Source organism: Mustela putorius, unplaced genomic scaffold, assembly GCF_011764305.1.
Source record: "Mustela putorius furo isolate JIRA1106 unplaced genomic scaffold, ASM1176430v1.1 tig00000196_pilon_pilon_pilon, whole genome shotgun sequence".
NCBI lineage: Eukaryota > Metazoa > Chordata > Mammalia > Carnivora > Mustelidae > Mustela > Mustela putorius.
The window spans coordinates 5,659,422-5,679,725 of NW_025421310.1; the positions used below are offsets into that span (position 1 = coordinate 5,659,422).

Consider the following 20,304-nt stretch of genomic DNA (forward strand, 5'->3'; position numbering starts at 1 on the left):
GTATTCTGTTCTGTCTTAGAGATCAGGGGAGTCTTATCCACATTACCTACTGCAGTGATCTCAAGAATGCATCCCCATTTCAGGAACCCCTCTCCCCATCCCACTCACTCTTGCTTCCAAATAAACTACCTGCAGTCATATTCTTGTCTTAGATCCTGCTTTCAGAGTCACTCACACTAATTTAAAGACTAGAAAATGCCATGAGGTTTTTTTTTTTTTTTTTTTTTTTTTTTTTTTTTTTTTTTTTTTTTTTTTTTTTTTTTTTTTTTACCCCGGTGATATGATTCCTTACCACAACCAGCCCAAGACCTCTTATTCCTTTATTCACTCATTCACCATTCAGGAATCTTACCCCTGAACGTTTCAGAAATCTCTAACCATGTCAACCCACAGCTGCCCCAGGAAATGAAGAGATAACGTTGAGCAAAGCAGATATATTCTCTGGCCTCATGCAAGGTCTAGAGTCTTTGGGAAAGCCCAATTAATAAACCAATTACACATGGGGTGCCTGGGTGACTCAGTGGGTTAAAGCCTCTGCCTTTGGCTCAGGTCATGATCCCAGGGTCCTGGGATCAAGTCCTGCATTGGGCTCTCTGTTCAGCGGGGAGCCTGCTTCCTCCTCTCCCCACCCTCTCTCTCTCTCTCTCTCTGTCTGCCTCTCCACCTACTTGTGATCTCTGTCAAATAAATAAATAAAAATCTTTATTTTTTTTACTTATTTTTTATTTTCAGCATAACAGTATTCATTATTTTTGCACCACACCCAGTGCTCCATGCAATCTGTGCCTTCTATAATACCCACCCACTGGTACCCCGACCTCCCACCCACCGCCCCTTCAAAACCCTCAGATTGTTTTTCAGAGTCCATAGTCTCTCATGGTTCACCTCCCCTTCCAATTTCCCCCAACTCCCTTGTCCTCTCTAACTCCCCATGTCCTCCATGCTATTTGTTATGCTCCACAAATAAGTGAAACCATATGATAATTGACTCTCTCTGCTTGACTTATTTCACTCAGCATAATCTCTTCCAGTCCCATCCATGTTGCTACAAAAGTTGGGTATTCATCCTTTCTGATGGAGGCGTAATACTCCATAGTGTATATGGACCACATCTTCCTTATCCATTCGTCTGTTGAAGGGTATCTTGGTTCTTTCCACCGTTTGGCGACCGTGGCCATTGCTGCTATAAACAGTGGGGTACAGATGGCCCTTCTTTTCATGACATCTGTATCTTTGGGGTAAATACCCAGGAGTGCAATTGCAGGGGCATAGGGAATTTCTATTTTTAATTTCTTGAGGAATCTCCACACTGTTCTCCAAAGAGCCTGCACCAACTTGCATTCCCACCAACAACACAAATAAGTCTAACATAGGGACAAGGATTAATCCCACGGAGGAAAGCTTTAAAGCAATAGGACAACATAAGATAAAGATATAACCTACTTTATGGACTTCAGATTGAAGGCAATGAGGGAAAATTAAATTATGTAAGTTGCAGCTACATGCCAAGAATGAACTGGTATTACAGAAATTAAGTGCGGTTAAGAGGAAGAAGGAAGTACTTCAAATGGGTGAATCTTCACACATGAGAAGAAATAAAAAATCATAAGAAATAAAAAAAATTTAGCTGATTCCTGAATGTGTTCCATTAAAATCAAACCTTTGTGAGATACTCAAAACACTACCTAATTGAAATAGATGGTTGACTTCCATTTTAATTGGGGGACATGGGTATTCTGGGATTCACTTTCAGTAGTAACTTACATGACACTGGGAAGGACAAGTCCTGGCTCCAACTTCAAGTTGCTTGGTGTTCTGATTAGATTTAATTAATGTGGATCATTCACAGAGTTTACTGTCACATGGTGGGGAGACCCCAAAATGCCAGCATTAGAGTATTGTCTGTGGAGTATTGTCAGTTGTCCCCCCCCCCCCCATTTAGGTCTTCCTGACAATTTGCTAGATTCTGCCTTTCTCCATGTGTACATAGTTCTCTTTAGACTATCAATTTAGTGGGACAGAGAAAAAATTTTATCAGAATAGAATAAGTCCCATGCTGGTCCCCACCCATTGCTTAACTGTACTAGGCCCAATAGATAATGAATTAAACCCCAAAGTCCAGATTGACCATCTTTGCCTCATAGCCACTGTGCAATATTGATCATTCCCATAAGACTTAAAAAATCAGACGTCCACCCCATACAAGGCTATTCCACCTGATGTTAACATACAACCAGGGTACTGGATTCCTCTCTAGACCAGAGCCTGGATGGGGATTCAGACAATCTGCTATTTCCCACATGGTTTCCCGTAGTAATGTTCACTGTGATCATATCCTGCGTTTGCACCCTCTCTACAGGTTACCATCATTTTAAATTAATCATTTCACCCCTTTTCATGGTTTTTGTATCTTTTATGACTCTTACATAATTTATGTTGTGTTCTGTTAATAATGCAATAGTATCACATGCATCCTTTTTGGCTTCCTTCTTTCATTCATCATCATATTTGTGAGATCAAGCTGTATTTTTTCTGTTTGTCATCCTACTTTATGCATTTTAACTGTTGTATTGCATTCCACTGTATAAAAGTAACACAAAATACTCATTCATCCTTCAGTTGGTGGAATTTTGTTGCTTACAGTTTTTGGCTAGTGGAGCAATACTTCTCCTCTGACTCTGGTGCTTTATATCCTTGGGTATATGTGCACAGGGCTCTCCAGGGCAAACCTCTAGATGCTGGACTGCCTGATAATAGCTGCATATCTTTTCCCCCAAACCAGGAAATCCACACTACCCCCTACCAAACTTGATGGAGCAATTTGCACACCTACCAGAGGTCTGTGAGATGCTACCTGCTCCGCAGAATTTAATACTGAAATCAAAACAAACAACAAACATCTGTCTATCATCTTGGAATTTATAATCTCATTTAATTGGCACCACAGCCCTGAAAGAACCATCATCACTAACAGTCACACGGGAAAGCACCAGAGGCTCACATGGGAGAGTGCTGATTCCAGGTGCTGATGCTGGGGGAGGAGCCATGCAGGAAGCACCTGGTGAAGAGAGAGAAGCCTGCAGAATCCAGACAGGAGTTGGGTTGGGATGTCGTTCTGGGCTTGCACCTTCCAGGCTGGATATAAATTTCAATCCATCTAAACATTTGCTCAGCCGCATTACCTGAGTCTCTGCACTTAGAGCTGGAGGCACCGACTGGAAACTCACATCAGGGAGTGTGCATGTGATAAAAAGACTTTTGTGATACACAGTGTTGGAGCAGAACCAAAAAAATTGAGTGGAGTTATGGACACAAACGTTCATGTGGATAAAGCCTCATGTCATTAGGGTGAGGGAATAAGAGAAGCCAGACACTAAGGAGACAGCAAGGCAGGGGGCAGGGTTCATGGTGGAGGACCCTCCTCCAGGGAGCTCTCCCAGCCTTGTCCTTGCCTCCTGCACAGACAACACCGCTTCATTGCCTTTAGGTTTTCAGCACAGAGTTCACACAGTTCATGGACCACTTCAGAATCTTCTGGGTTAATGCAGCCTTCTGTGTATGTGTGATTCTGTTCTAAGATTCTCAAACCCCAAAGAATGTGCAGCGCCATCCTCCATTTACCTCTTGGTTTCACCTTGGGAACCTGTCTGGCTGCGCCATGCCTGAAACACCAACACCACTAGCACCACCAGCACCAGTGCAGACAGACCCACTCGGATGAGGTTCTCCAGTGTGTGATCTGGGCGTGGGGCTAGGGACAATGGGGCAGAGAGGTCATGCAGGGCAGGACAGGTCACGCCTACCACTGCACCCAGAGGGGAGATCTAGGTCTCCCCTCCCCTTGAACAGGTCATATGCACCCCAGGAGGCCTATGTTCTGTTACTCACCACTTGTGGAGTCTGGGGTCTGCAGTGATGAGGTGACAGCAGCAGGAATCCCTGAGAGGAAAGCAGAGAACATGAGTAGTTGGGGCTAGCTCAGCCCAGTGTTACCCTGAGGATCTGAATTATCAATTCTCCCTTCTCCTGTCCCAAGGAACAAGCTCATCTTCAAAGTGATCCCTCCTGCAGCCACAGGTGAGATGTGAACCCTCTTGTCTCCAACTCCTTTGCATTTAGACTTTGATTTGAGATGTTGATGACAAAAAAGGGCTCAGCCATGCTCCATGCCACAAGCAGACAGTGCACCTGTTTGGAAATTCCTCATGTCCTTCTTGCTTTCTTGTCAAACTGAGCAACAGCCCACCCTGAGCTTGATTTCCTGGGGAAGAGAGTCCTGAGTTAACCCTCAGAGAGGAATCCTGGATTTAGGGGTGGGAAGCAGGCACCCAGGAATTCCTGAGGGTCAGAAACACGAAGGGGTGGGCACCCCAGGCTACCAGTCTCTCCTCAGCCTCGGCCCAATCAGTCTCATCCTACACCTATGTTAAGAACCTTCACGGCACCTGGGTGTCTTAGTGGGATTGGCTTCTGCCTTCAGCTTGGATCATGGTCTCAGGGTCCTGGGATTGAGCCCCGCATCGGGCTTTCTGCTCAGCAGAGAGCCTGCTTCCCCCTCTCTCTCTCTGACTGCCTCTCTGCCTACTTGTGATCTCTCTCTGTCAAATAAATGAATAAAATCTTAAAACAAAATAAGGGTGGAATCCCATCCCTGAAGAAGTTGGGGCGTGGAACTGAAAAATCTGCATATTCCTGAGAACTACATTTGCTCTGAATTCCACAAGCCCACGCATGTTAAGAATTTCTTTATTGTTGTTGTTGTTATTATTATTATTATTAACATATAATGTAGTATTTGCTTCAGGGGTACAGGTCTGTGAATCATCAGCATTACACAATTCGAATACACTCACCACCATTGCACGTATCCTCCCCAATGTCCATAATGCAGCCACCCTAACCCTCTCCCGCACCCTCCAGGAACCCTCAGTTTGTTTCCTGAGATTAAGAGTTTCTTCTGGTTTTTCTTAAAGCTAATTATGTATCATGTTATTATGAAAGTCTGCAGAAGCTGCAAATACTGTCCTGCAGGCCATTTAAATTAGCTTGTCCCACCTCTAGTAAACAAAATTTGTTTAAATGTTTAAAAAAAAAAAAAGAACCTTCAAATGCTTTTCTTTTGTTATTTCATTCATTCATTCACACATTCATTCATTCACTAGAGCCACTAGTTATGGACCATCTGGAAATATAATAGACGTACTTACATACATACGTGTGTATTTATGTACATTATTGACACGTATGATATAGGATGTGTTTCATACATTAAAATGTATGAAATGCATACTACACATAAATACATATGATATACATATTATATATTATATAATGTATTTTATATGTTATGTATATCTGTATGTAAATAGGACATGTGGTGAGACACTTGTAAGTATACAATACACATCAGTATGTGGTACCAGCATGCCCAAGTGTGTCTTGGTGAAGGTAATAAAGAATAATCAATGTTCTTATTAAGAAGAAAAATATGGAGGGGCACCTGGGTGGCTCAGTGGGTTAAAGCCTCTGCCTTCAGCTCAGGTCATGATCTCGGAGTCCTAGGATCGAACCCCACATCGGGCTCTCTACTGAGTAGGGAGCCTGCTTCCCCTCTCTCTCTCTGCCTGCCTCTCTGCCTACTTGTGATCTCTGTCAAGTACATAAATAAAATCTTAAGAAAGAATAAGGAGAAGAAGGAGGAGGAGGAAGAGGAGGAGGAGGAGGAAAATGTGGAGTGCCTGGGTGACTCGGTCCGTTAAGCATCTGACTCTTGATCTCAGCTCAGGTCTTGATCTCAGGGTTGTGAGTTCAAGCCCTGCATTGGGCTCCATACCCAATGAAGAAGAAAAAGAAGGAGGAGAAGGAAGGGGAAAATGTGTATCAGATAAGGTGGAGCTATAAATAGAAAAATCTGTAATACATTTAGGACTGATCAAACACTTTTTTTTTTATTACAAAAGGCATTAATGGGGTATTTGTATAGGGTCACATCCAAGGTGACATTTGGAAGAGGATTTTAAGTCAACACAGAAGGGTGACAGTGAGGCATAGGAAGAGAGAGTGACAATATTTATTACAAAATGAATGTCCATGTCCTTTGACTAAGCTATTCTGTTCTAAGAATTTAACCAAGAGAGAAGGAGTAATTGCTTCTGCATATCCCTGTGCATTGGTATGTGCAAGGATATTCATCATAGGTTACTTTGAAATATCAAAAGCCTGGGAACAAACGAACTGCCAAAGTATAGGGTATTGGTTACATTTATCCTGACACATTAAAGCGAGAAAGTACCATACAACCATTAAAAAGTCTAAAAGAGATGCATATTACTGATATCAGATAATTCTTTAGAATGTATCATTTCATTAAAAAAAAAAAAACAGAGCTGGTCAGAACTGTGTCTATAAGATGTTGATGTTTGTCCACTCACAGAAGATGTTTGTGTTTGTAGAGTCTCCCTGAATGTTTGGGGGGGAAAGGTAGCCGAGTGTGTTGGGGTGGATTTGGGGTTTGAGCAAGTGGTAGCAGAGACTGCAAGGTAACTACTTTTTTTGTACCCCATTTGTGAACAGTTTCCGGGATGCACCATGTGAATGCACTCCTGGCTTCTGGCTTTTTCAGAGATGCTCCATTCACGCGTGGATCCCGGCCCAGTGGGATCCCATGCACCAGTGGGAGGTGTGGGGCAGAGGACGGAAGGACAAGTTGCCTCCAGAGAGGCGCCTGCTGGGAGGACATCCAGACACGAGACAGAGGGGATGGGGAGGAAGACATTCAGAGAGCCCCTCACCTGTGACCACGAGCTCCAGGGGGTTGCTGGGGTGCGACAGCAGGAAAGGAGTGCTGCTGAGTGACCCATAGCACCTGTAAGTCCCACCGCGGTCCAGAGTCACGGAGCGCAAGGGAAAGTCCGCCTGAAATTCCCCACCTTGGTGCTGAGACCTGCGGTGCAGGGGCGGCCCAGCCTCTCCCTCCTTGGACAGAAGGAACGCATCAAAGAAGCTGGCACTCTGACACCGCAGGGTCACATTCTCTCCTGCGGCCACAGCGAGGCCGGGCTGCGCAGACAGGGTGGGAGGTGGCCCCTGTGGGAGCTGGACTGGGAGGAGAGAGTCGGGTGTTTGGGACGGCTCTGCGCTCTTGCCCCTTCCCCGAGCTGAACTGAACTGTCACTCAGGCGCCCCACCCAAGCGCGGCTCCCGGCTTCTTCTCTGTCCAGTTGTCTTAAACTCGCGCTTCCCGCCCTGGCACCTCTCTACCTGTGCTCCCTGCCCGCACTTCCAACTAGTGCCTGAGATGCCAGCCCAGGAAAAGTGGGAGTGTGGGCTGGGATATGGCTCCTACCTGCGACCAGGATGTCCAGGGGTTCACTGGGGGCCGACCACTCGGAGGAGAGGGTGTGTCCGCCGTAGCACGTGTACCGGCCCCCGTGGGAGGGTCTCACAGGGCCCAGGGGGAAGTCTGCCGCAGAGAGCTCAGCCTGGGACTGCCAGCCAAGCCGCTGGGGAGGGTCACCTGCCCCCTCCTTAGACAGAGCGAATCTGTCATAGCCGACATCAGAGTGACACTGGAGGGTCAGGCTCTGCCCAGGAGCCACCACGGGCCCTGGCAAGACTGACAGGGATGGTTTCCTAGACACACCTGGGAGAAGAGGTGGTTCTGGTTTCCAAGAGGGTCAGGTTTCTCCTGCTCCTCCCACAGGCCTCCCACTGCTGGCTCCCAGCCTCCTGAGCTCTTGCCCCAACTTCATCGTCCTCAGTGCCCCACCTGGGATGATGCTCCTCTCACTGGTCTGGAGAACCAAGGAGTTCTAGAGTCATGCCCTGAATTCCTCACCTGAGATCAGGAGCTCCAAAACGTGGCTGGAGGTAGACCACACAAAGGGGGAGCTCGAGAAATAACCATAGCACCTGTATGTCTGCCTGTGACTTGGGCTCAAGTGGTCCACAGTGAAGAGCGCTTGGAACCACCCATCAGCTTGGTGCTGTGAGTCCAAGTGCCAGGGGTGGCCCTCTCCTTCTTTGCTGCACAGAACGAACCAGTCAAATTCCTGCCATGAGCCACACTGGAGGGCCACGCTCCCTCCTGAGGTCACGATGGGGCTGGGCAGGGCTGAGAGGCTGGGTTTGTTGAACATTCCTGGAAGAGAACAAACCCGGTGTGTTAGAAGGGCGGGGTGGGAGGGCACCTGAGGAAATCACGTTAAGTGAAATAGGGTAGGCAGAGAGGGACGAGTACTGCATGATTCTGAGCCTATGAGGAACCTAAAGATGGTCAGATTCGCAGAGGCAGAGAGTAGAATGGTGGTTGCCAGGGGCTGCAAGGAGGGGAAGAGGGAGGGTCATGTGTACAGAGTTTCAGTTTTGCAAGACAGTTTAGTTCTGGAGATCTGCTGTGCAGCCCTGTGCCTATAACAATACTGTGCTGGGCACTCAGAAGTTTGTGAAGAAGGTAGGTCTCATGTTGTGAGGGGGGCGGTGTTGGGGTGGGACAGGAACACCACCCCCGATGGTCGATGGGACTGTGCTATAGAAAGGGAGGTCCCTCCCAGGGCACAGCCACCTCACCTGTGCAGACAGAAACACTGGCTCACCTGTGACCACCAAGTCCAGAGGCTTGCTGGGCACTGACCAGCTTGTTTGTCTGTGATACAAGCAGGAGTAGCGACCAGCAAGGTGGTAGGTCATGTGTGGGAATGGGAACTTAGCCCTGTTGCTGGGTCCCAGGGGAAACTCCCTCCTCAAGGGCTCTGGGACCCCTTCCCGGTACAGGCAGTACTGGTCAGCATTCTGAAATCCCTGACACCAGATGCTCACAGGCTTCCCCTCGGCCACCACAGGATCTGGCTCTGCCCAGATGATGGGTATGGGCAGCGTCTCTGAAAGAGTCAGAATTGCAGTCCCGGTATTCTTTATGCCTCAGTTTCCCCTGGTTCTCAGCCCTGGGGCCCCTTGTACACGTTTTTATTGATCAGTTTAAGATTCCTCTCCTCTCCTCCATCCTCCAGATGCCCTGGCAGGGATGGGGGTCCTATATTGTGCCCAAGGAGGAGGTGGGACCTGGGACCCCTGGGGATAGGCTCACCTGCCTGCACATGGGTCATCTGGCTCAGACACAGTCCTGGAAGAGAGATCCCAGTGAGAGGCCACTGACTCCTGAGCAGATCCCCACCTTTTCTAAGCACCCCAAGTTCATGAGATCTCCTGAGAGAACACAGCCTGACTTTGAGAGGGCTTCCCTCTCCCACACAGGTGTCTATCCCCATCCTTCCGAAAACTCACCAAGGCAGAGAAGAACCATAAAGGTGATGGTCATGGTGCTGCCTCCCACTGGACAAGCCTGCACAGACAGATGCCTGGACAGGATGCAGGCAGCAGGGGGCTTTCCCATCGTCAGGCTCAGAAGAAGGGGCTTCAGAGGACGCCTGCTTCCTCTGCAGGCAAGTGAGACCTGATCTATGGTGTGCCCAACCTTCCATATACCAGGCGTGACCTTCTTCCTGAAGAGGGTGGGGACGTTTCCAGTCCTGAGTCGGCCCTGTTGGCCACTACAACCTGGGTGTGCCCAAGGGAATACCACTTCCCTTCTCAAGATTTCCATTTATGGGGATGTCTTTGTGCCAGCCCTTCACCCAGCCAATGTCCATTTGAACCCTCGGATTTTTTTCCAGGCCCTGAACATTCATCTGTAAACGAGAAGATGTAGTCACAGTGAGGGCTCAGATTATCAGAAGATAACCATTCAGTAATGGATCTCACAATTACTTATCTGAAAAAGAGAAATGAACAGAAATATGAAAATATATAGCAGTAGGGAATTATAAGCTGAATATTAAAAAATAAAAACCTTGTACTCATTCTTTTTTTTTAAGATTTTATTTATTTATTTGACAGAGAGAAATCACAAGTAGATGGAGAGGCAGGCAGAGAGAGAGAGAGGGAAGCAGGCTCTCTGCTGAGCAGAGAGCCCGATGCGGGACTCGATCCCAGGACTCTGAGATCATGACCTGAGCCGAAGGCAGCGGCTTAATCCACTGAGCCACCCAGGCACCCCTTTGTACTCATTCTTATGGGGTATCCTTAAGGACTGATTACGCACTCACCATTACTCATTGTCAGGGAAATGCAAATCAAAACAACAGGGAGATATCACTGCACATCTATTAGGATGACTATTCTCAAAAACACACACACACAAAGACAAAAAATACTGAAGAGGATACAGAAAAATTGGAACCTGTGTACACTGTTGGTGGGAAAGCAAAATGGTGCCACTGCTGGAAAACAGTATGGAGGCTCTACAAAGTATTAATAATAGGACTGCCATATGATCCCTCAATCCCACCCTCGGGTATTGATCCAAAAGGACTGAATTAGAATCCCAAAGGAAAATTAGCACTCTATTGTTCATTGCAGCATTATTCACAGTGGCCAAGACAAGGAAACAACCTAAGTGCCCATCAGTGGTTGGAAGGATAAAGTACATGTGGTACCCACCTACCATGGGGTTTTATTCCAGAAATATTCTTAAGAAAGAGGTAATCTAGCATTTGTAACAACATGGATGGATGCTGAGGACATAGTATTAAGTGAACTAAGCCAGTCACAGAGGGACTGCACGAATCCACTGACGTGAGGAATCTAAAATGTCAGACACATAGAAGCAGAGAGTAGCATGGTGGCTGCCAAGGCCCAGGGTGAGGGGAGGTGGGGGGATGACGTTCCACAGGTGTAGACCTTTGGTTCTACAAGATGAGCAAGCCCTAAGTACCTGCTCTGCAACATTGTGCCTTTAGGTAACAATATTGAATTATAGACTTGGGAATTTGTTAAGAGGGTTGATCTCCTGTTAATTGTTTTTACCAATATAAATTTTATTTTATTTTATTTTATTTTATTTTTAAATATTTTATTTATTTATTTGACAGAAAGCAACCCAGAGAGAGAGGGAACACAAGCAAGGGGAATGGGAGAGGGAGAAGCAGGCTTCCTAATGAGTAGGGAGCCCAGTGTGGGGCTTGATCCCAGGACCCTGGGACCATGACCTGAATCAAAGGCAGATGCTTAATTGACTGAACTACCCAGGTGCCCCAATATGAATTTTAAAAAGACAATGACTATGGAGTCAGACTTCATAGTCAAGGTAGCAGACCAGGCCCATGTTCAGAGGCCCCCTCTGCTCCAAATGCAAAGAAGTTCTGGATAAAACGTTTGGTCATAGTCAAAGAGAGAAATGAAAGTTCCCAGGCAGAGCTCAAGTCCTGAGGAAGGGACTGCCTAGGGGATCCTGGGGTCAGCAAGGTGAGGTCTTATAGGGAGAGAAAGGGGTCTGTGGTGTGTTCTTGGACCAGGGGCATAGATGTGGGGCTCTCCCCAGACCTGGTGCACAAGCCAGAGCATACCCAGCCTCTGTCACCACTGTTTTTCCAGGACAAGAGAATCAAGCTATCTATGTCCGCCATCCATCTGGGCATCAAGGCCCATGTGCTCTATGATTCTTGGCCTGAAATTGGATGTCTGATGCCCTGACCTCCATGTTCCCCAGCCTCGAAGAAACAGAAGGCTATGGGCTCTGCCATGGACACGGCCTAGGAAGCAGCCCTGTGGGTTCAGAGGCCATGGACACTTCCCACAGACACCAGAGGACACTGTCCCACAGAGAGTGTCCTCCCACCTGCTGCAGGGAAACAGGGGCCTGGGGTCAGGGCTGCTCTCCCCAGAAAGGCACTTCTATTTCTATGCAAAAGCAACCACCCTTGATTCCTAAAGAAGCAGAAGGAAAGGGTGGTGACGCTCTGCTGAAACTCAGCCCTATAGATATAGGTGTTGGCATTGACCACCTCCCAGTCAGTGACCCTTGCTTAGGTGACCTTGTCCATGTGGAAAGGTGATGCCAGAGGGAGCAGGAGGTACTTAGCAGCCGAGCAGGACCTTGGGGAGAGGGTAGGGGCTCAGCAGGACATGCTACAAACCATGAGAGGGTGCCGTGGAAGTCCACGTGTGCAAGCATGCCTTTGGTGGATTTCAGGGAAAAAGCATCTGGTCCTCTAGCTGATACAGTGGGTACAGGGTTTAATTTGGGGATGAAAATACCTTGGAACTAGTTAGAGGTGATGGTTGCACAAGATTGTAAGCGTGCCAGATGCTACTGAATTGTACACTTTTTAAATAGTGAGTGGTCAATTTTACATTTATGAACTTTACACCAATAGGGAAAAAAGCAAAGATGTAATCTTTGTTTGTAAAGCGAGCAGCACAGCCCTGACATTTTGAGTGTGGATTTTTATCACAGTCACACTGTACACTTGTATCCAGAAAGGACAACATTATGACCAAACCAAGTCCAGCGTGCTTTGATGTCTGCTGTCTCTCAGTGTACAGTAGAAAAGAAATTAAGTTCCCCAGATGACAGCATTCTGTGGTCAAAGTCATCCTCGTCTAAATGTTGAACTTCCCTGCCTACTGCAAAATTGTCTTTTTTGGGTGTCCCTAACACCCCTGGACCTGTGTATAGACACCCTCCCCATTTCATCCATGGGGACCCCACTCCAGGAGGGTGGGCTCTGTGTTGCTGCCCATGGTGCTGATTGGTACTTAGCTGGACCATCCATTTCAGTACCATGGCCAGAGTCTGTGGGAGCAACAAAGTTACCCTATTCTGATATCTTGGTTGGCAAGTTTGCCTCAGTGAGCCCCAATCATTGGTCCTATATAGCCTCCATGCAGGAGTCAAATAGAAAATACTCAGTCAGGGAAGCCTGGGTGGCTCAGTCGTTTAAGCCCCTGCCTTTGTCTCTGGTCATGATCCCAGCGTCCTGGGATGGAGTCCTGCATCGTGCTCCTTGCTCGGCAGGGAGCCTGCTTCTCTCTCTGACTCTGCCTGCCTCTCTGCCTGCTTGTGCACTCGCTCGCGCTCTCTCTCTGATAAATAAATTTTTAAAAATATTAAAAAAAAAGAAAATACTCAGTTGGAGCGTGAAGGTAAATTGGAAAAATACAGAGGGATGTCTGTAGTTGACATTAATTCAAACTCCCCTGGCAATCTGTGCATCCTGAATGGAGATAGAATTTGGAAGTTCAGGATGTTGGCCCCATGCCCAGCATGCCAGCCACTGGGACAGCTTGAGGTGTCATATAATGTTAGCTCTCCCTGTCTGCCTCAGAACATATCTTACGAGACCAGGTTCAGGGTACCAGCTACTGGGTATGACCAAAAGATATCAGATTTGGGGGCACATCAAACTGGTTTCAAAGCCTAGAGCTGCCTCTTGTTAGCCCTGTGTCCTTGGGAATATCATCTCACTTCTTTGAGACTCACTTTGATTTTCTGTAAGACTGCAGTGATTATGGTTCCTGCTTCATAAGAATGTTTGGAAGATTGATGGTCAGAGATTATTATTATTATACTCTGCTTTTCACAGGAGGCAAAAAGTTCAGCCATGAGGGCAGGATCTGGGGCCAGGCAGCCCAGGATTTGATCATAGCTCTGTCTCATTAACTATGCTGTGACTTAGGGGAAGCCACCCTCATGTCTCTGTGTTGTCATTTATAGAATGAGGATAATGCTAGGACCTACTTCATAGGGTTTTGGTAAGAAACTAAACTGTTTCTCTGTGTGATGTGTGGTGTAAAGTGCCTGACATATAGTTAGCAGTCATGCAAGAATGGGAGCTGTTACTATCATTATTACCACCACCACCACCACCATCATCATCATCATCATCATCATCATCATTACCCTAGTCACTATGTGCCAAGACACAGCCTGAAAAACTGCCTGTGTTCAGGAATGGTAGCTGCTTTTGTAGATTACTGTGAATACTGATGATAGCTGATACAGATTAAGACACTGGAACTAAGAGTTGAAAGTGATCAGCCTGGGGCCACAGGGCAAGAGTTGGTGGAAGTGGGACATGCAGCCAAACCTGTCTGAAGCCAACAAATGGGCTTTTGCCACAATCCCACTTGCCCACATTTAGCATCAAGAAGAGAAGGACCTTAGGAATCCCCTCCTCTGCCCCAGAGAGAAGACCAGGTCTCACAGTACTTTGGCCAGGAGTTTACAAGGATCACCTTTTGGCCCTTCCCTCCTTCCTCACCTTTGCCACCTGAACCAGAAAAATTGCTCCTCTCTTTTAACAGAACCTGCGGTAGGCTCCCAGGAACTTTTCCTGGTGGGATTGGGGGCAGAGGAGGAAGGAACTGTAAATGGTCTTGGTTGCATGGGGCATGGTGAGATGGCTCAGCAGAAGGAGGAAGGAGTTGAGACTCATGAAAGGGAACGCCAGAGACAGAGCTCAGCTGTCCTGGGAAGCAGGCAGACTGGCCGCAGGTCAGTCTCAGTGCAGTTGTTCTCCTGGGGCTCCCTCTGCTGGCATGGCCCTCACTCCCTCTTCCATCCTTCCCTCTCTCTCTGTCACCATCTTTCCAGAGCCTCCTCTCTCCATAAATTTCTTTCCCTCTTTGTGTGGGTCTCTGCCTCTCTATCTCTGTTCCTGTCCCTCTCCTCTCTGGGTCTTTCTCCTCTCCCTCTGAACCTAGATGGGAGTGTTTCAAAGTCCTTTTGGGTATTGGAAATCCTTTCTGATGGCAAAACCTGACTCTGGGTCACCCCGTCCCTCAGTCCCTCAGCCTCCCCCATTCACATCCTTGAGCTGCTGGAGAAATCCCCATAGCCTGTGCATTGGTCACTGCACCCTATGACCCCTACTATCCTGGCCTCCATTTCCTCATCTGTTCAGTGAACATAATAATAGCACATACTTTGAGGGTGATGTGAGGACTACGTGAGATCATATTTGAGAAGTACTTAGAACAAGGCTTGGCACACAGCAAGGGCTCCATAGATGTTGTCCGCCAGTTCTGGGGCTCAGATCTAAGCCCGCTTTCCCTTCCTATCTAGCACAGCTGAAAAAACACCTTGCCTGCTCACCCCAGCTCCCTTGGTACCGGGATCCAGGCCTGAGGGGGAAGCCTCCCCAGCACTTGCCCATCCCTACCTTACCCCCTCGTAAGATGACCTAGGCTGCAGTTACCCCTCCACCTTCCACCTGCTCTTTCAAGAAGCAGCACCCCTGCCCTGGGTTAACTCCCCTCCATGTGCTCTGGACCTGGAACAATCAGTACCAGCCACTACTGGCAATTTCCTTCTAAGTCAATTAAGTAAAATTTAAATTTCAGTTCTTCTGTTCTGCTAGCCACATTTCAAGTGCTCAGCCACCGCATGGGGCTACCACAGTATACAGTGCAGATAATAAGATATTCTCATCTTTCCAGAAAGTCCCACTGGGCAGATCCCTGTCTTCCTTATTCCAGGGGATCCCCTCCATCACAGAATATGCCCCTCCTGTATCTTCCATCCTCCTTCTCTGTCAGGGTCGGCCTGCCTGAATTCAAATCCCACCTGCACACCTTAAGAGCTGCAGCAGCTAAGTTATCTAACCATGCCTAAAAATTAATTAAAAAAAAAAAAACTTTGGGTGCCTGGGTGGCTCACTGGCTAGGCCTTTGCCTTCGGATTGGGTCGTGATCCCAGGGTTCTGAGATGGAGCCCTGCATAGGGCTTTCTGCTCAGCAGGGAGCCTGCTTCTCTCTCTCTCTGCCTGCCTCTCTGCCTGCTTATGATCTCTGTCTGTCAAATAAATAAATAAAATCTTTTGAAAAAAAGAAAAGCCTTTATGTAGGGGCACCTCACTGGCTCAGTCGGTAGAGCATATGACTCTTGATCTTGGGGTTGTGAGTTTGAGTCCCATGTTGGGTGTAGAGATCACCTAAAAAAAATAAAGTAAAACAAAATCTGTCTGCAGTAACAATCAATGATTCCCAAAAGAAACGGCTAAGTGGAAAAGAAAAAAGCAGTAGCTCCAGATCATCCAGTAGGAGTTCATTTGTGCATTTAAAATGTTTTCTTGGAGCACCATCTCCATCAGCAGGTCTCAGAAAGGGGCAATATTCCCTGACCAGGGGCATTTGGAAATACTGTTGGTCGACCATGCTGGGGGTGGGAGGAAGCTGAGCTACTGGCCTCCAGTGGGTGGAGGCCAGGGATGTGGCTGAACATTCCAAATACACATGACAACCCATCCATGACAAAGAATGACCTGGCCCCAAATGGCAATAGCAAACAGGTGGAAAATGCTGGTCTGTGTGTTTGCAAGGACCCAGCCTATTTGGGAGATGTACACCCCAAATTGATTTCATGAGATACATGAGATGGAGATTGGATTGGAGGAGGTCATCAAAACCTTACTAGTCAAGGTTTATTTCTCTCTTTCTCTCTCTTTACAAACTGGGTATACTCATGTATTATCTGTGTAACTAAAAATTACATTAAAAATAAAAAACAGCCACAACAAAAAGATACCAAATGTATCCAAACCAACCAAAGAAACAGAACTCTTTCTCTGACCCTTACCTCTGCCTCCAGATACCCTATCTCTCCTTCCTTCCTATCACTGCCAGACCCCCCGGGGTCTTTACCTCCTCTCCCCTGCCTCCCCCACCCACCCCAGTCTGGCTTCCAGTGCCAGTCCCCTGCAGCTCACCCAGACCATAGCTGTCTCTGGGTTGTTACTAAATCCAGTGAAACTTGTTATCATAGTTGACCTGCTTTTGAAACTGCAGGGAGGGACTATGCTATCTCCCTGACCTCCTGGAGCCTGTCTCTCTGGCCCTCTTCCTCTGGCTGCCGCCCAGGACCTGTCCAAATTCCTTTCCTTCTTGCTATCCCTTCAATGTCACCGTTCTCAGATGCTTTGTCCCAGGCCTCTTCTCTTCCTGCATTTCCATCCAGGAATCACCTACACAATCAGTGAGGTGTGTTACAAGTGACAATGTAGCATCCCTTGTTCACCCATCATTAACAATTTCAAGATGGTCACAGTCAATCATTAAACCAAATGCAGAGCCTTTTGGAGCACGGGGTCCCAAGGGACTGGGCGGGTCAGTTGCCCACAAGGCCGGCCAGGCTTCCAACTCTCCTGGGTTTAATCCCCAGCCTGTCTCATTGGCCTGCTCCCCCTGACCCCATGTTGTGCACTTTGGTTTTGGCCCCACAAATGCCCAAGACCTACTCTCTGAGGATTGTGGGGTAGACAGAATGCACCTCTAAAGATGTCCGTGAATGCCTGAAACATATGACTATGTTGATCACATAGCAAAGGGACTTTGCAGATAGGATTAAAATATCTTGCAGACCTTAAAATAGATTCTCCTGGTGTGGTGGTGAATCTTACTTGGCCCAGCTACAGGGCCTGTTTATTGACTTAAACACCAACCCAGTTGTTGCTGGTGGAAGCATTTCGTAGATGTGGTTGATACCACAATCACTTGATTCTAACTAAAGGAGATTACCCTTGAGAGCATGGGTGGGCCTCATCCAATCAGTTGAATAAAACAAAGGTTTTTCGGGGGAAGAAGAAATTCTCCTTCAAGACTGCAGCATCTGCTCCTGCCTGATAGAGTTTCCACACTGCCCTATGGATTTGTGGCTAGCCAGCCCCTACAAGCACAGAATCCAATTATGTATGTAATATTATATATATATATATATATATATATATATATATATATATATATATGAGCAGGGATATGTATTACTTGGTAATCGATAAAAATTAGTATTTTTATATATCTTAACTATATAGGTATCCTAATTATATATTTTAATAATACGTATATCTTAATATATGTATGTATATACACATAGAGTAAGTTCTGGTTCCCTGGAGAACCCTGATTGGTACGCCTGTGTTACCCAGGTGGGCCCAATCAAATCACATGTGCCCTTAAAGGCAAAGAACTCTCTCTGGCTAGAGGCAGGAGGGAAATGGAAGAAAATGGAATGGGAAATCAGAAGGATTTGACTCACCGCCAGCAGGGGCGAGTAGCACAGAAAGCACGAGATGGATGCAGGCAGCTTCCACTCACCAGCCCCCAGCTGGGCTAGCAGAAGCAAGGCACCACAGGCATATGGCCACAAGGAACTGAATTCACCCAATGCCCCCAATGAGCTTGGAAGAGGGTTGTTCCAAGTAAAGGGCAGAGCCCTGCTGACTTGACTTGACTTTAGCCCTGGCAGACCTAATGTCCCACCCAGACTCTGACCTGCAGAAACTGTGGCATTAAAAATGTGAGTGGTTGTCAACCACACAGGTTGTGGAGATTCCTTACACCAGCAATGGGAAACCAATCCTCTCATCCTTGGCTCCTCTCTCTCCGGGAAATCCTGTCCGTCCTGGCTCTCAAGTCCAGGTAAGCCGACCTGAATCCCTTTTGGTTGCACCTTCCTCTCCATCCCTGTGGCCCCTGCTCCAACTTAGGCCCCTCCCCAGGATCCCTACACCCAGTCTCACAGCCTCCCGGCCAGGGCCAGGAAGAAGGTAGGAGGGTGATGCAAAAAAATAATAATAATATTAAAATAAAATTAAAGCAACATCAATGAGTCAGTAACAAAGATTGACAACAATATGACACAACAAATGAATAAATGCAACAAAAAGAATCACTAACCCATCCATGATGAACAAAACATCAAAAATCTAAATGAAGATGCGATTAGTGTGACAGATTTTTCCTTTATGTCCCCAGCAATCCCATGAAGTTTATAACAACCCTGATCCTGTCTTTATCTGAAGTTTCTTTTTAAGATTAAAAAGATTAAGATTAAAATAAATAAATTGTTAAGATTTATTAAAAGTTATTGAAATAAAATTAAGATTAAAATAAATTATTAAGATTAAAATAAACAAATTTATCTATTTATTTTATTTGAGAGAGAGCACAGAGGGAGGGGTGGGGAAGCAGACTCCCCACTGAGCAGGGAGCCCCACGTGGGGCTCCATCCCTGGACTCCATGATCATGACCTGAGCTGAAGGCAGACGCTTAACCAACTGAGCCACCCAGGTGCCCTGTTTATTTGAAGTTTTTGATTTTTTTTTCATTATGGATTTTTCCTGCATCCATCCTTAAAATAGTGCATTAAAAATCTTATTTCCTCTAAACAAAATGTAGTCTATGCGTGTCATGGAATATTATTGGGTCATGAAAACCATGAAACACCAACCGTGCTATGATGTGGGTGAACCTGGAGAACATCACACTCAGTGACAGACGCCAAACACGGAAGGCCACATATCTAGGATTCCATGTATACGAAACATTCAGAACAAGCAAACCCACAGAGCTGGAAGGCAGAGTGGGGGCTGTCAGGAGCAGGGGGAGGGGAAAGAGGGATGAACTGGTTATGAGTAAGGGGCTTCCTCTGGGTGGGGGAGGGGGGATGAAAATGTTTTAGAGCTAGATAGAGGTGTGGTTGCACAACACTGGAGATGTACCAAACCCTGCTTTTATGTTATGTGACTTTAACCTCCGTAAAAATAGTTAATAAAAATCTGTATTTAAATATATTATTTATCTCGGTTACTGAGTTTTCTGCAATTCCCCTCCTCTCCCAACACACACCCTTTAAATTTTGCTCTGGGTTTGAACTGCAGCCTCACTCCAATCAGTCCATCCCACTCGTGAATCCCAGAATGAACTTTCTAGTACTGGGATCTGACCGTGTTATCCTGTTCCTTATCCTGCCTGGTTCAGCATGCCGCAGTCTCCAGTGGCTTTTGAGCTGACGTCTCCAGGCAAAAAGAATTCCACCTTAGAGACCTCAGAAACGTTAGTGCCCTCTGCTCCGCCCTGCCTCCCAACCTGCTCCCAGCTTTCTTCCTTCCGCCCTCTAACTTGCCACTTCTTGGAGATTGTGTTCAAGCTGCACTCCTTGTGATCTGTCAAACTGACTCTCTTCTGCAGCCCCACAGCCCTAGCCCCAGCTCCCCCCTGAGTCTCCACACCCCTCCTCCCAGCCAGCCTCATCCCAGAGAACTCTGCTCTCTTCCCAAGGAAAGCGCTCCCTCACTCTGGCCTGGGACCCATCTTCCCAACACTCGGATCTGAGACTCTCTTGTCACCAAAAGGCACAGGCGCTCGGAGTCCTGTAATGACCTTTCTACCAGCCGCTTTGGGCAGGGACATTCATCCAGGAAACCCTCCAAAGCAGGGTTAGAGCTGCCTCCTGTCCCCCCGCCCCCAACACTACCTCCATTCTCTTGAGGGCTCAGGGACCTTGTCTATTTCGTTATCTCTCTTAAACTCTCTCTGTCTCTCTTTCTCTCTCCCTCTCTTCCTCCTCCCTCTACACTCTCTCCTCCAACCGCTGCAATCTGGAAGAAATTACTCTTCTAAACAACCAGACTTCCCCAGCTTCAGGAAATTCCAAGCTGGGCAGGGGGAGGGGCCAGGCTGGGGGCGGC

The 20,304-nt window shown here is 47.1% G+C and overlaps 1 protein-coding gene across 3 annotated transcripts; it reads right to left on the minus strand.

Annotated features, from left to right (window-relative positions):
• Positions 1 to 2,899: 2,899 nt before the first annotated feature.
• On the minus strand, positions 2,900 to 9,410 carry LOC101684445 (leukocyte immunoglobulin-like receptor subfamily A member 6). 3 transcript variants are annotated; one of them, XM_013049596.2, is made up of 9 exons: positions 9,283 to 9,410; positions 9,086 to 9,121; positions 8,595 to 8,879; positions 7,838 to 8,140; positions 7,346 to 7,642; positions 6,792 to 7,100; positions 3,889 to 3,939; positions 3,622 to 3,662; positions 2,900 to 3,058 (listed from the first exon to the last, which is right to left on the minus strand). In XM_013049596.2, the coding sequence occupies exons 1-8, from the start codon at positions 9,389 to 9,391 to the stop codon at positions 3,631 to 3,633; spliced, it is 1,422 nt and encodes a 473-aa protein (XP_012905050.1). In that variant the 5' UTR covers positions 9,392 to 9,410; the 3' UTR covers positions 2,900 to 3,058; positions 3,622 to 3,630. The 3 variants fall into 3 exon arrangements, with proteins under 3 accessions (XP_012905050.1, XP_004779874.1, XP_004779875.1); XM_004779817.3 differs by having other exon boundaries at positions 3,622 to 3,751; XM_004779818.3 differs by having other exon boundaries at positions 2,900 to 3,662.
• Positions 9,411 to 20,304: the final 10,894 nt, after the last annotated feature.